Consider the following 15,376-nt stretch of genomic DNA (forward strand, 5'->3'; position numbering starts at 1 on the left):
GGCTGCTCCGATTCCCTCCCACAATCCAAAGACATGCAGGTTAGGTGTATTGGCGATTCTAAATTGGCCCTAGTGTTTACTTGGTGTGTGTGTGTGTCCTGCGGTCGGTTGGCGCCCTGCCCGGGATTGGTTCCCTACCTTGCACCCTGTGTTGGCTGGGATTGGCTCCAGCAGACCCCCGTGACTCTGTGTTTGGATTCAGCGGGTTGGAAAATGGATGGATTTCTTATCAGTCTGTGTATCAGGTAGCACATTTCACACCCCTGTCTGTGTACAAATTTAGCGTCTTCATATCTAATGCAGCATTTTATCTATATATGAATTATAAAGCTGATTTCTTATCATTTAATATATCTATAATAAAGCGCCTTCTACATTATCTGTATACCTCATATAGCGCCTATAGCATTTTCTTAACTGTATATGAATTGCAAAGGTAATTTCTATCAATATATGTATCTTTTATATAGCACTTTTTCACCTCGATTTATATACCTCAAACAGCAGCGCGTTTTATTTATATGAATAATAAAGTCGATTTATCATCAATCAATAATCTATTATACAGCGCCTTTCACATTATCTGTATGCCTCACAGCGCTTTCGTATCTAATACTGCATTTTCTTATCTATATTTAAATTATAAAGTTAATTAGCCATCACACTGTAGCTATCATATAGCACCTTTCACGTCTACCTACATCCCTGATATAGCGCCCTCTCACCTCACTGTCTACTGTAGTGCCTTTTCTATCTATTTATATACCCTTGTGTGTGTTTTACTATGAAAGCTAACAAATTAAACAGAGACTACAAATGATTCTAATTTATTTTCCAGCATGTGTATTTTCGAAGAGAGAAATGCATTCAAACCGCAGTCAAGCGTTCCCATAGGCGGACAAGGCTCGGTTTAATAAGGTTAACGGCGGCATTGTTACGTTGTTTTTGCTCTAATTCCAAGCACGTTAAGTGGCAGGGGCTTCCATTAACAGCGTACTGCCTTCGTGTAGAGGCGAAAGAAATCCAAAGGCAGAGCAATCCGTTGCAGCACATTTATACCAAATCCGCATCCCTACACAATGCATCCCACTACCGATACAACACCCACCCCCTCCCCAAAAAGACACCCCCGTGTCCTTTTCCTTCGTGTAGCCAGAGCAAGCAACAGTCCCTTCAGAGCCCGATACTGCAGCAACACTACTGTACGATAAATCAAATTGAATTAATACAGCAGCATTCTCGCCTCCAGTCCACCCCTCCCCCCACGCCATTGGCAGGTTCGTTTTTCTCGGCCCGCCTCCTTGGGGCTCATAGGGGAGAATTCGTTCACGCCGCCTAACTCCTTGGGGCCGATGATTGGCTGTCACGCCACTCCGGAGCTGCCTGTCACATCATCTTGCGTGTTGCTCCGCTTTTCATTTGTAATGGCATGGCAATGCACTGCTGGAAGCGGACGGAATACTAAGAAATATTTTGGCTACAGCTTACAGCATCAGTGAGGTGCTTTCCAGCTCGACTGCTACTCATAAATTAAAAAATAACAAACAACGTTTCTATCCAAGGAGGAGAAAAAAAATCTAGCACACAAAATCTTACTGCCATAAATCAGTGTTTGCTGTTTTTAAATCCTCTACGAATAAAAAACCTGCAGAGCGATTATAACTTTGCTGTTGTGTATCACTGTTCAGCAATATTTGAGGCGTTTGGAAGATCCAGAGATTTGATTTGATTTTTTGTTTTTCTTCTTGCTCCGCTAGAGAGCCGCGGCTTCTTCATTTGTTTATGTTCAAGAATTTTAAAGATTGGACGACACCTCTCGTTGAACTGTATTGTATACACGTAGCGGGGAAAGATTGAGTGAGAAAAACAAATTGAAAAAAGAATTGAAAACGGCCGAGAACCTGGAAGATAGAATGAGTTACAGTGCGCTGCGCAACGTGCTTTGGGGATTTGTGATAGCGGTCTTTACGAAAGGTAAGAGCACGACTTCTTATTTCTGCTTATTTATGAGAGCTGTGCTTTCCGCGGGTAGCGCTGGAGTTGAATACTAATACCGGGCTATTAGCAGCGTGTGGATTTGGAAAAGCTTCTACCTCGACGCTTTGGGTGATTCATTTTGCTGGAGATGTGTTTCTCATCGGGCTGTTACTGGCACTTATTTGTTGACGCTGCATTGCACGCACGTTTTATCTGAACAGGTCTGCAAATCTGACTGTCGGTATTAACCGGGGCAGAGAGTATCATGACGCGGGGCTTGTGACTTTCCCCCTGAATGTCGCTGATCTCCCGTGTTTGGGTAGAGCTTTGTGCCCGAGGCGAAACTGGATCGCCTCACTGGGATAACTGCAGAAGCTGTAGGATGCGCGATTTTCATGGTTCAGCTGCCTTTCAGGACTGTCTTCTTCTTCTTGTGAGTGTGTGTGTGTGGTGGTTTTGGGGGGCGGAGGGGGGGGGGAGGGTGTTCATGTAAGGCATTAATGTTCGGTATCTGGGTCTTCCAGCGCGATTGATGTCAAAGCGCCCACTCTTGTGGGACGTTCATTCGACCCTTTTATCATTGTGCGTTCAAATCCTGTTAAATACATCCGACGAAACGCTTACACTTTCATTAGCTCGCTCCGGTCCGCGCTGTTCCGTACAGTTAGATAACCCGTTGACGACGCTCGCTCGTGCATTTCTCGTCTGCTGCGGCGCTGTCTCCAAGTTCGACTATTTTTCAAAGCATCGAAAGTGTTACGACTCCGATTATGCCTTTTTACATGTGCATTAATCTAAAAAAAAAAATCAAAACTGCGCAGTCGCGGGTGTTATGTATGCACAGGGCAGGTTGTTCATTCTTGTCACAGATCTCTCACCGCACTGATAAGGGATTCACATTTTGCAAGAATTAGTCGTGTTATTTTCTAAACACCCTTTGACAAGTGACGGCTAAAAAGTTGAGATTGCTTGCCATTCAGTTGACGTACTTGTAATGCAAAATGTGAGGCTACTTTTATTCTGAAACTGATGCGATATTTATCTGGATCTATTTTCCCCTGTATTGTCTAATACAAGCCTGTACAAACAAGGGGGGGGGGGGGGGTGAATAAAAAAAGACCACAAGGCTTATAAATGGAGGAGCAGTGATGATAACCAAGTCGTCTATTAATGATATGAGAATTCAGCTCTTCAGTAATCTAGTAACTCGGAAAAGTAAATGATCGGTGGCCAAAAGGTGACGCGCATGACGCGCGCAGGTGGGTGCACCGCACAATTCTGCACAAACCGTCGGATCGTTCATACTGTGTGGGAGACAAAATGACCCCACCACGTTCGCCTGGAAATTGCGCCTCTGTTTCGTACCCCGTCTACAAACGTTTTGCGCAGCTTCACGATGCTTGAACCGTACGTTCCACTTCAGACTTGGGGTGTTTCTGGTGGTGTCTGCAGTGTACAGGTTGTTCTCGCTTACCCCTCTAGCTACCTCCTGCCAGCGTGATTAGTGATTCTTAATTGGTCCGTCGTGAGTGAGTGAGCCTTAATTGCGAAAATCCGGCGTCCCGCACAAGGTGGGGGTTCCTGACAGCCACCCATTGCACCTATTAACTATAATACGGAAAACGAATGGTGGGTGGAATACATGGGTAGATGATGCTCGTGATGTCAGTGTGTAAAGGTTCTATGTGGATCTACTTTTGAGGGCACCACTCTGACAAGCCACTTTGGCACCTTTATTTTTTTAAGAATGTGGGATACATGGATGGACGCTTCTCGAGGTGCAGACTGTCGAGTTTGCTGACCTCTTTGAGCTCGTGTGGGTATCCACCTGTTTTTCGGATTTCATAATCCCCACACAACCTCCGTTGACGGTCGCTTCTAAAATATCAAGGCCTATGACACATCATCCTGGAAGTTGCGTCTTTAGTATGATAACAGATCAAGAAAACCTGAACTGAGCCTGTGATACTGGATATGAGGAATCCTTTCAAAATCAGGAACCAACTACTATTTCTTACTTTATATCTGTTATCATCTATTCGGTTATGTATGTGGCCACGGATCTACCATAAGCGAATGTTCTTCTGAGGAACTGAAAATGTTTCCCCTGTGACATCACTCTGATGAGTCTCTCAGGGATCTTTATTGGTAAGAGTGTGGGATACATGGATGGATGATGCTGGAGGTACTCTCTGAAGTTTACTGTTCTCTTACAGGTCCTCTGGGTATCCATCTGCAGATTCCAAATTCGAAATCAACATCGGCTGATGATCGCCTCTAAATTAAATAGTCTGTGTGAGTGTACACTCTCAATTAAGGTGTCAGAGTGGTTCTTCAGAGAGATGCCATATAGAGTGACCTTGTTTGGTTCCCTGAAGAGCCATCCACATGAAAGTTCTAGAAAGAAACTTTACTTATTTAGATTGGGTTCAATAAAATCGATATTTGTCAAATACCGCTGGATTCCTGTTTTTTTTTCTTCATTTGTAGTATTCTCCTGGTGGCCCATCATACATTAAACATTTTTGTTTTTTTTGTCCACATATTTTGGAGCATTTTCATAACCCAAAGATTGAACCTCGTACGCAAAGAACCTTTCACAGAATGAAATGGTCCTTTGTCGAGCAAAGGGGTCTACAAGGAGTAGGCATAAGTAAAGTCCATTAAGAGGGTTGGTAATATTGGCGTCCCGCCCGGTGGAGGGTTCGTTCACTGCCCTGATCCCTGCCTTACAGGCTGTGCGATTTAGCGCTGGTACATCGAATTTTGGAAATGAACTGACTATTGCTATGTATTTATTTATTTGTTTATTTATTAGTATCATTCAACTCGTCCGTCCATTTTTCGCCGCAGATTTATCTCCCTAGGTGTTGCGTCGCGGGAATCTCGGCAGCAAATACACCAAAGAGAGCGCAATACAAATTCCCGTAGGATTAGGAAAAAAATCCGATTTAATCCCAAATACACCGAGGCTCCCTCGGGATATTAATCTAAGCACAGCAGTGGATTGCACACTCCCGAAAATCGGATTTACGGAATGAAAAGTTTTCGCGTGCTCATCAGCAGAGCTGAGCAATCTATATTTTACAATCCTATCGCGTACACCCGTGACGACCACCACCCGCGCCACCTCACCCAGCACACAGACACACATTCCGAGTCTACTGAATTAAAAACGCTGCCGGCGCCGACTACTTTCTGCAGGTGAAAATGCAAGGCTGGCTCACAGCCGTCCAATAAAGTGGCATCTAACGCGGTAATATGTCCCTGATCCACTGACAGCGCAGAAACACTGTCTCTGGTGTTGTGTAAGAATATTAGGAGAAGAGCCCCGGGCACAAGCAACCAGTAGCGTGGCATCTGAGGAGGGAGACTTTAGCATACTAATATCATGGCGAGAAGGGAATATGAGCGGGGCTTGAAGTCGGATTTGCTGCTGCGCTCGCCCTCCGCTGCAGAATGCCCCCCACAGTCTAATAAGCCTCGTTTATTCCAAGATAATGTATAACATAAATAAATGTCTTTAACGGATCTTAAGAACCCGTGGACAGGTTTGATTTACAGCTCCCCCAACCAGTGCCGCCTGACTAATATCTTAATTAAGATCGGTCTGGAACAGAACGAAACTTCACCAATGTTCCCAAAGGTCACGTTCCGGACGCTCAGTCCAGTTTACTAGGATTGAATATCAAAGATTGTTCTTTTCATTAAGAAATTCATTTCTCGCCGCAGGCAGGCGCCATTAGCGTGAAATCCAGAATTTCCTGTACATTTTAGTGGCAACTGAAGAACGAGTGGTGGCACTGTGGCGCATTTTGCGCAGCGACATTACACAAGTACATTCAAATTCAATCCCCCTTAATTGATGGGTCGTGGCAGTTCGGAGGCTATTCCCGGCACTAGTCGGCGTAAATCGGGAATCAGCCCTGAAGGGGGTGCTAGTTCATAAAATCGGCACGCGCACACGCGCGACTTTTGGGCATGTGAGGGGAAAACCTCACCTGCCTACAAGGCGAACGTTTAGACTCCAACCATTGGGCACAATATACGAGCCCAGCTGAGAGCCACCATGAGGAAGAAATGAAGTTCTTGGAGTTATGTAATCCAGTTGTGTCAACAAGTAAGGAATTCCACAAAATGAACTACATCATTCAAACCTAGCTCATGGCGGTGAATTCATGATTTTTCTTCTGTATCCCAACATCTTGTGTGTTGCACCCCATCCTGCCTGAACAGGTTCTCTCCCCCTGTGACCCTGAACTGAATAAGCAGGTGATTAAAGTATATAGATATAAAATATTAATTTCAGCCAGAATGTAATGATGATGATGATAATAGAAAAGACTGTATGAATGTAATTTAACATTTTCAAAGACAGTGGGGAGCCAATTCAGTGATCACCACTGACCAGCCTCCACATAGATGATGTGATGTCAGCCATTCTTGTGTCGGTCTGCTCACCTTAGCTATTAGGTGGTGAAGGGGTGAGACAGACAGTTAGCCAGTTAGAGCTGGGGGATTATTAGGGGGCTAGAACGGACAAGGCCATAATGGGTAATTTAGCCAGGCCACAAGGAAACACCCTACTCCTTTTGAAAAATGCCCAGTGATCTTTTAGGACCTCAGTTTTACATCTCGTCTAAAGTACAGCACCAATTTTTGCAACACAGTGTCCCCATCACTACACTGGGGCATTGGGATTCACACACACACCACAGGGTAAGTGCCCCCTTCTGGCTTCATCAGCACCTCTTCCAGCAGCAACCCAAACTTTTTCCTAGATAGTCTCTCACCAATGTACTGGCCAGGCCCGAACATGCTTAGCTTCAGGTCGGTTACCTGTTCTGAAGTGCAGGTGGGATGGCTGCTAGTATTTAGATAGATAACATTTTATTTGTCCCCAGGGGGAAGTCTGGCTTTTTACAGAAGCCCAATAAATATAAACACACACACACACACACACAATGGTCTAAACACAAACCAGAAAGACTAAAAAGGGAGACAATTTAAAAAAAGGAAAATGTCTGACTTAGCGTTTCTCCACACGTTTCTGCTGAATGATTTGTTGGCTGAAAGTCCTCGGTGTCGGTGTGTCAGAAAGAGGACGTGCAGCATTGTTCATAATGGCACTCAGTTTTGTCTTCATTCTCACCTCCACCACTACCTCCAGGGGGTCCTGAGTGTGTCTCATAACCGTGCCAGCCCTTTTAATTATCTTATTGATTTGCTGGGCCTCTCCTGAAGTGATGTGACCAGCCCAGTCCACCGCACTGACCGTCACAGAGTTGTAGAATACTGTATGTGAAGGATGTCACTACCCACATTAAAGGAATGCAGTCTCTTAAGAAGAAAGAGCCTGCTCTACCTGTTCTTGTATGTATTTCTTATAGTAACACTCTGTCTCTGTGTACAATTTTAAGGGCTTATTGATAACCGTGAGAGTTGATGATCTTGCTGTTAATAAATACATTTTTATTCTGGTCCTTTGCACTTAATAGTTCTGCAGTTTGAAGGGTGACCTTGAACTGGATAAATGAATATAAATAGAAAGAGTGATGACGAAGTGTTGGGGTCCCAGATGGGATAAGCCCCCGTTTATTGCTGAGTCAGAATGTATAGATAGCACACCAGTGACGATGCCTGCTATACTTTTGGTGTCAGCCCACAAGTGCCACTTCCATCAGAAGTGAGTGAGCAGGAGACAAGCCCTTTATAGCAGGGGTGTGGTGGGCATGGCAGAAGGCAGGGTGAGAGGCGGAGTCCGGGGGCGGTCCTTATACATCAGTGATTTCTGAATTGTTGAAGCTTGTTGCTATGACTGCAAAGCAGACAGTTTTTGAGAGTGAGCGGGAGAAGAACACATAAAAACAGACGAGGGGTCAAAACCAGAGAAATCACAGAGAGCCGTGTGACAAGCCAGAACAAAAAGTGATAGTGGTACACAAGAGATTTCATTCACTAAGATTTAATGAGGCACGATTCAAAAAGGGATTTATCAGCAGCTCAGATTAACAAGGATTGCCCTGGAAGACCCTTTTATTCTGTGAAAGCGAAACCAGGGTCATGACCTTCAAGGACATGCCAATGACATCTACAACTGGAGCCCAAAATGATGACAAGCCTACTTGACGCTAAATGCTGGTGGTCTTCTTCTTCTTCTTTTGGCTGCTCCCGTTAGGGGTTGCCACAGCAGATCATCTGTCCAAATAGCCTAAAAATAATAAATGATTCTAACAAATTGGAATATTAAAGAATGAATGCCAAGAATGAAATCGGGGACTCCAAAAGCCCTGAGAACAGGTGCAAGATCCCAAAAATGTCCAGAAGTAAGATAACTCCGAACACTTTGTGACTTCTCTGGCCTCCTCTGTAATCCCCTTACTGTGTTCCCTGAACTGTCACACTGATGACGGGGATCATAAACAGGATGCATGGACTATAATCGTTATTGAGAGGTGTTCAATAATGTACTGTATGTGTATTAAATACAAAGTTGACTGACTCACTCACTCACCATTTCCCATTCAGTGGCGTAGCTAGGGGGGGGGGCAAGGGGGGACATCTGTCCCTGGGCGCAGCATCCAGGGGGCGCCAAATTGATGTTTCTTTCCCTTCCCCATTGCATTTTGGCAAACAGGAGGGGGCGCAAAATCTTCAGTTGTCCCCGGGTGCTGAAAACCCTAGCTACGCCTCTGTTCCCATTTAGTCAAAAAACTGAGCATTGTACATCTTGGGCAATAGGTGTCCACTAAGAAAGGATGTTTTGATATATCAATATTTAGAGATTAAAACAAACCCTACAAGAGAAAAATAAATTATCATAAAAACAAAACAGTCCTTTCACAGATTTGATTGAAATTTGGTGATGTTATAGAAAAACAGAAAATGATCTGATCTATGGTAGCTGAGAATAATATCTAGTGTATAGGTTAATATTGCTTTTACTATTAATGTCTAACAATGTCTGTCTTTAAAATGTATGAAAGCTGCATGAGACAGTTCTTGCTTTTGGACATTTACAACTTAAAAGATAAGATGAGCCCTGTGTCTGCGTGGGTTTCCTCCAGGTACTCCGGTTCCCTCCCACAGTCCAAAGACATGCAGGTTAGGTGCATTGGCGATTCTAAATAGTCCGTAGTGTGTGCTGGGTGGGGGTGTGTGTGTGTGTGTGTGCATCTTGCGGTGGGCTGGCACCCTGCCCGGGGTTTGTTTCCTGCCTTGTGCCCTGTGTTGGCTGGGATTGGCTCCAGCAGACCCCCATGACCCTGTAGTTAGGATATAGTGGGTTGGATAATGGATGGATGGAAGATGAGATGAGGCCTTTTGTTAGGTGGAGGATTGACCTGAGTTTCACTGGTAGGAAGACCACCTGGGCCAGTTCACAACTTTCTTACTCATCTGAAACTGCATTTTTCTGTTCTTTTGAAATGGGAGAAAGTGTAGAAGCAAGAACTGGTATGAAGTGGGGCATTCATTGGCTTCTTCTGGGCTGATGCTGATTAAGACTGGTCACTTAATTAGAAGGGTAACTCTGAACCACAGAGCCCCATTGGTCCATGACGATACATGAAAGAAGATAAAGACAGAGGTAACAAAGAAACTGCCTCTCCGTGCCATTGCTGACTCCATTTAAAGGTCAGGCTGGAACAAAGACCAAGCCGGACCAGGGACCGAGCCAGCTGGCAGTAAGCACATGGACAAACTGCTTCTTAGGTGCTAATGGTATTCAGGTCATACTCATTTGACTTTGGCTGATTATTTGGGGCAGATCATCTGTGATACACCAATAAAGTTGTACTGTTTCTCCTGCTTGCTGTGATATTCTAAGCAGTTACCTGGGGTTACAGATTTAAAAGGAAGTGGGAGCTATGGTACATGACAGTGTGGTAAGAGTCTGGGATTTGAGGCGTTCTGTTGAGGTACAGATGGGAGAACAGGGTAATCCTAGGACCCTAACATGGCTTTGTTATTTGTCGATCATATTGCTATAGCGCAGGTTTTCTCAGACTATGGGTTGCCACCTAGAATTACTGCTTTTGGGTCATGAGTTACTGTTGAATTAAATGGGAATGTATTGTGGGTGATTTGCAAATTAGGTCACAGTGGATCACCGTGGGTTGATTAGGCAATCGACACTGCTTCAGCGATCGTCCTTGATTACTCCCCCAACAATTGTCCATGATTTTCCAAGAGGGAGGCTCTAAAAATCCACTGCGTTCTCTACGGGAGAAATTTCGAACTCCCTCAATATGATGATCGTCTATGATTATCAAATTTAGGCCACTTCCTAACAGGCCAATTGTTTTGGCATTCAAAAAGGAATGGGTCTTGAAGACAGTAAAAAGGGCAAGATTGGGCCGCAATAATAATAAAAAATAAATAAATGAAGAAACTCTGCTGTAGTAAGGAGGCCAGTAGGCCTTTTTTCAAGTCTTTATTGAGATGAAGCAGGGAGAGACATAGTGCCAGCTGGCTGGCAAATGACGGTCACCAGTAGAAGGGATGAGCACGGTACGCCAAGAGAGTCCCTGAACAGAGAAGGGGAAGTGTTCTGAACAGGAAATAGAGATGGGATGACGTGTGGCAGTGCACAGTGAGCTATGAAATGAAAGGAGGAGAATTTGTGAAAATTCAAGGAAAACGTAGGTAACAAGTGTGCTATAAAGCTCAAGTGTGGGTATTGCTGAGCCACAAACAAAAAGGAAGGGAGAGAAAAGTAGAGGAGGAAGTAGCGTCCACGTGTTCAAGACAAGTCGGGAGTGATGGCATCCCTCGGTCAGTTTAAACGCTAGCACATCTCAGTTAAGGGGTCTTCTGTGGCCAGACATTGTACATAGTATTATTTCTTTTTACCTGTTAATTTCTGTACAATGCTTAAAACATTTAACTCATTGTGTGGCCCATAAAAATGCACAGCTTGTAAACATCATTGCTGTTTGTAATCAGTAAAAGTAACACACGGCTCAGTGCTACATCTTTATTGTGTGGGTATTGCTTTTAGGGTCAAGTCATTTTACTATAATAAAAGAACTAAATACTTTATATACTCACATATAAGTTCACGCGCGGATAAGTCGGGGCTTGATTTTACTGTATAATTTCTGGTATTTTATAATGTCGGTTGTATACGTCGAATGCGGAAAACTCCCGCTATTGGTCCAAGAGATTATGATATGCTAACGCTCACTTGAGAGAGTAACCACGGAGCACGCAGACTTTTTTTCTGTGTATTGTGCCTATGTGACCACACGGTGATTCCCAAACTATTCTGAAGCGACGTTTGCACTGTTTTGTGTATTTTGTATCTCACACCCTCATACTCCTTTATCGTAAGAGCATCCGTTATCTATGATGGAGCGTTCGATCAGAAGCAAATATGAAGCTGGTTTAAAATTTAAAGTCATTAAAGTGATGAAAGAAATTGGTAACTGCGCTGCTGCAACAAAATTCAATGTGTCTGAGAAACTGGTGCAAGATTGGAGGAGGCGAGAAGATGTAAAAAAAATAAATAAATAATAATAATATTAAAGTGTTGGGCATATAAGTCGGGCTCTGATTTTATGATCGATTTTTTCAGGTTTCAAGACCCGACTTATGCACAAGTATATACGGTATTAATAATACTATAGTATTGGACAAACTCTGACCAGGAGAGCATACGGCTGATGATAGATAATCTCTAAAGCAAATTTTAGAATGAACAAAGTTAAAACCCACATCTGAGTTGAGTTTAGCTGTGTGATACACATGTAGTGCTCATTGAAAGGATTATATCCGACTTTCCAGGATTTCCTATTTTTTTTAATGCTTATTGGTTGCACTTTTTCATTTCTCTCTTCCTCTGAGGTAAACTGCTGTTCCTTCCAAAACTTTGTAACAGCCCAAGAGTACAGATTGAAGATTTACATTCATATCTGACTAAAGCTATCATTTTTACGGAATGTGCTACAGGATACCCCAAAAGTGCCCATTATTCCTACTAATTACCTGTTTGAATTTAAAAGACTGCAGTTTCAGGTAAAATTGAGTTTTGCAGTGACCATCAATAAAACCCAAGGTCAGTCACTTGAATGTTTTCCTCCTGGGTAATTGTATGTCACATGTCCAAGACTGAGGAGCTCCAGGGACCTAACAATATTAGCCCGTGTTAAAAAAGCAAAATGCAAGTATTGTATACAAAGAAGTAGTCTGTAAGTTACATCGCACTCTGATACATGTGATTATACTGACGCCACTACAACCGAGGCTCACTGTCCTCTGAAATTTCCTCGGCGAAGCCAGGTAACAGTTAGCTGTTTTAATAAAAGAAGGTGGCACAAGTGCCTCTTTAATTCCTTCCTTGGTGATTGTCCTTGTGACTTTCATCTGGGTTTCGTTTCTGATTTCCGCTAAGCTTTGGACAAGAAACGATCATCCAGCCCTCAATCCAAGTCCATGTGGATGGGATGCTTAGCATTTGTGCCCTTGCCCACCATGACTGAGCAACAGTGCCCAGCTGTGAGCTGGCATCCCATCCAGTACTGAACTGAGCGTTCTTCAAATGTCGCAGCTATGATGATAATCTTACAGTAGGTGTATTTGATTTGGCTTCCTCCATAAATCTGTATGCATGAGTGAACGCAGCCAATGTGGGCTCGCTTTGCACCATCTGCTGGGGTGAGGGACACACGCACAGACACACGTGTACACACACACACACACACACACACAGAGGGATAATTCAACACCCCAAGGCATTCTAGTGGAATCTGATCCAGGATTCAAGAGCTGTGAGGCAGTGTCTCCAGCCGCCCTTCTGTATGCTTTATAAAGTTTAGTTACCAAAATGACAAATATTGATTTTTCAAGCTATAACATTATTAACAACTGTCAGGTATTAGACAGCAAACTGTGGGACACATCTAACAAAAGAGCCTCAGGATGTTTGCTTCTCTTGCGTTTTGCCCTCTGCTGTCAGGTTAGGCTCTGGTTTTGAGCTTGGGGGGGTGGGCGCTTGGTGTTGCACAGTGGTGTAGTAGTATTGTAGTAGTAGTAGTAGTAGTGCTGCTGGCTCACAACAGTGAGACTTGGGTTCATGTCCTGGGTGTTGCCTGAGTAGAGTTTGCATGTTCTCCCTGTGTTGACGTGGGTTTCCTCCTAGTGCTTGGGTTACCACCCACAGTCCAAAGACATGCACATTAGTTGGATTGGCATTGCTAAATTGACCGCTAATTTGTGTATCTTCAACCATAGGCTGGTGCCCTGTCCAGGGGTTTACCCTTCCTTGCTCCCGGTGCTTGCTGGAATAGGCTCCAGTTTCCCTGTGACACTGCTTAGGATAAAGTGGGTTTTGAAAATGAATGGATGAATGATTGGCAGTAATGTTCATCATGAGGAACAAGAGGTGGACCACTAGCTCCTGCCTTCATCAAGTTGCTGACAAGGTAGGCACCACACCAAGCTAAGAAAATGAATGGCAACCTATGAAGCCAAACTTAAACTAGTGAGCCATATCTGGACACCTGAGTGCTCGAAGGCATGCAGCTTCTGTAGTTTGGCTCTTTTTTTTCTTTGCAGTTTGTGGACATGTGGCACTTGAGCACTCAGTGGATGGGGAGTTAAGATAGAGAGTACATAGAGAGACACCATATGAGGTTGCCCATAGAAAATAAATGGGTGAGGAAAAAGTCCAAAGGAGCCCACTGGGATGGTGAGGCAGACTAGAAGAACTTTGAGGAGGGCCAAAGGGAAATCAATTAACACCTGAAATATACAGATGTCTGAGGATCAAACTGCAGTGTTCCTCAAGGCCAGTTGGTGGAGAATACATTGAAACTTCAGCAGCTTTCTTAGAAGATGACACCTTCATTTATTATTACCCATCATATCCAACTCTGAGTTGAAAGGAGCCATGTTGTACTTTTAAATGTATAGGTACTGAGGAAATCAAAGATGGTTGCACTATGAGGGCTTTGTTTTTTGTTCAGGTGAACATACCCCTTGTGGAGCAGTTAAATATTTGCATCCTCCACTCTAATTTTTGTACAATAAAGTAACTGCTTTGGGTCTAGGTGATCTACCACAAGAGGATTCCTATAGTCCAGGATCAGCCTCTCAAAGATCTTCATGATGTGAGACATTAGTGCCACTGGTCTGTGGTCATTAGTTGAAGACATTAGCTAAAAACATCTGTGAACTCATCCAGAACTTACACTGGATTTGACACGCATAGTCATCATCCTTCTTCTTCTTCTTCTTCTTCTTCTTCCTCCTCCTCCTCTTCTTCTCCCAAATTCAAAGCATTTCTGGAGGCTTGCAAGTTCAAATCAGCAGCGTTGAATTACTTTGTGATGAGCTAACCTAAGGAGATCACAAAGTGAGGACCGTCGCACTGATCCGATAAAATGCGCGGCAAACCCGCCTAGCTGAAAACCTGCCCAAATGAATTCCGGGTAACGAGGGGCGGAGCCTATCCCGACAGCACACCGCTCATGGCCAGTTTAGGTACACCCCCATGCTCACAACCACACGAGGTCACTTGGGAATTTGATGTCATCAATCAATCATTTTAGGGTATGTGGGCAGAAAGCCAGAATATCTAAATCTGCTATTACTGAGCCTGACTTAGTGGATATTCATTATTGGAGTCAGATAACACCTCTCACAACCCTAGTCTTAACCGTACTGTAGTGCTGTGGAGGTCTTTTGGAGCCCACTGGAGTTAACACCACCTAATCTCCAGGATGAAGGCCACGGGCTGCAGAGACATACATACTTGGAATATCCGGAGGACCTCCATGCGCTCGCGGGATACGTAAGCTATTCGCTGGATTGTTGAAGCGACTGTGCCACCGTGCAGCCCAATAACTTTATATTTGCGTTAGTTTTAGCTGATTTAAGGTAGCAAAAATATAAGGTACTGATGACAAGTCTGTCGATGTAAAGAACTCGTCAACTCTGTACCTCTTCAGTTAGTTCAATGTGAATGCAGACTGTCCCCATTGGTGCAGAGGGGTATCTCAGCCCATAGCATCAACGCTGCAGCAATTTGGGATGACGCGCGCAATACAAAGTTCGCCTTACCTGATGTCTTCATTTATGGTGAAAGACGCTACAATACGAGTGCCCACACACTGCTACTTTCCCATACTGTTCCAGGGCCATATGATCTGCCTGCTGATTTGTTTAAAATTCGCGCACCGCACGCCGCGTTTTTGCAGGCACGGTGCTTAACTCCTCGAGCTGCCTTTTGATTTTGCTTCTTCTGCGATGTTCTTGACACGTAAGAAATAAACGGATACACGAAAACGGGCTGAGTAACGGTGGGCAACGCAGCAGCTTTGAACACTTTGATCAAATTGCTCTCGCTTAGTTTCCTTTGGATGCTGGACGCTCGGATGACATCTTGTTGATGAACACC

General features: G+C 44.0%; 1 protein-coding gene across 1 annotated transcript in view; it reads left to right on the forward strand.

Annotated features, from left to right (window-relative positions):
• The first annotated feature begins 1,401 nt into the window (after window positions 1-1,401).
• Window positions 1,402-15,376, forward strand: part of iglon5 (IgLON family member 5) — a 399,602-nt gene continuing 385,627 nt past the window's right edge. The window contains exon 1 of the mRNA XM_051920523.1: window positions 1,402-1,974. Within this exon, the coding sequence (XP_051776483.1) occupies window positions 1,914-1,974 (61 nt within the window). The 5' untranslated portion in view covers window positions 1,402-1,913. The remainder of the gene's footprint in view (window positions 1,975-15,376) is intronic.

Source organism: Erpetoichthys calabaricus, chromosome 17, assembly GCF_900747795.2.
Source record: "Erpetoichthys calabaricus chromosome 17, fErpCal1.3, whole genome shotgun sequence".
Classification (NCBI taxonomy): Eukaryota; Metazoa; Chordata; class Cladistia; order Polypteriformes; family Polypteridae; genus Erpetoichthys; species Erpetoichthys calabaricus.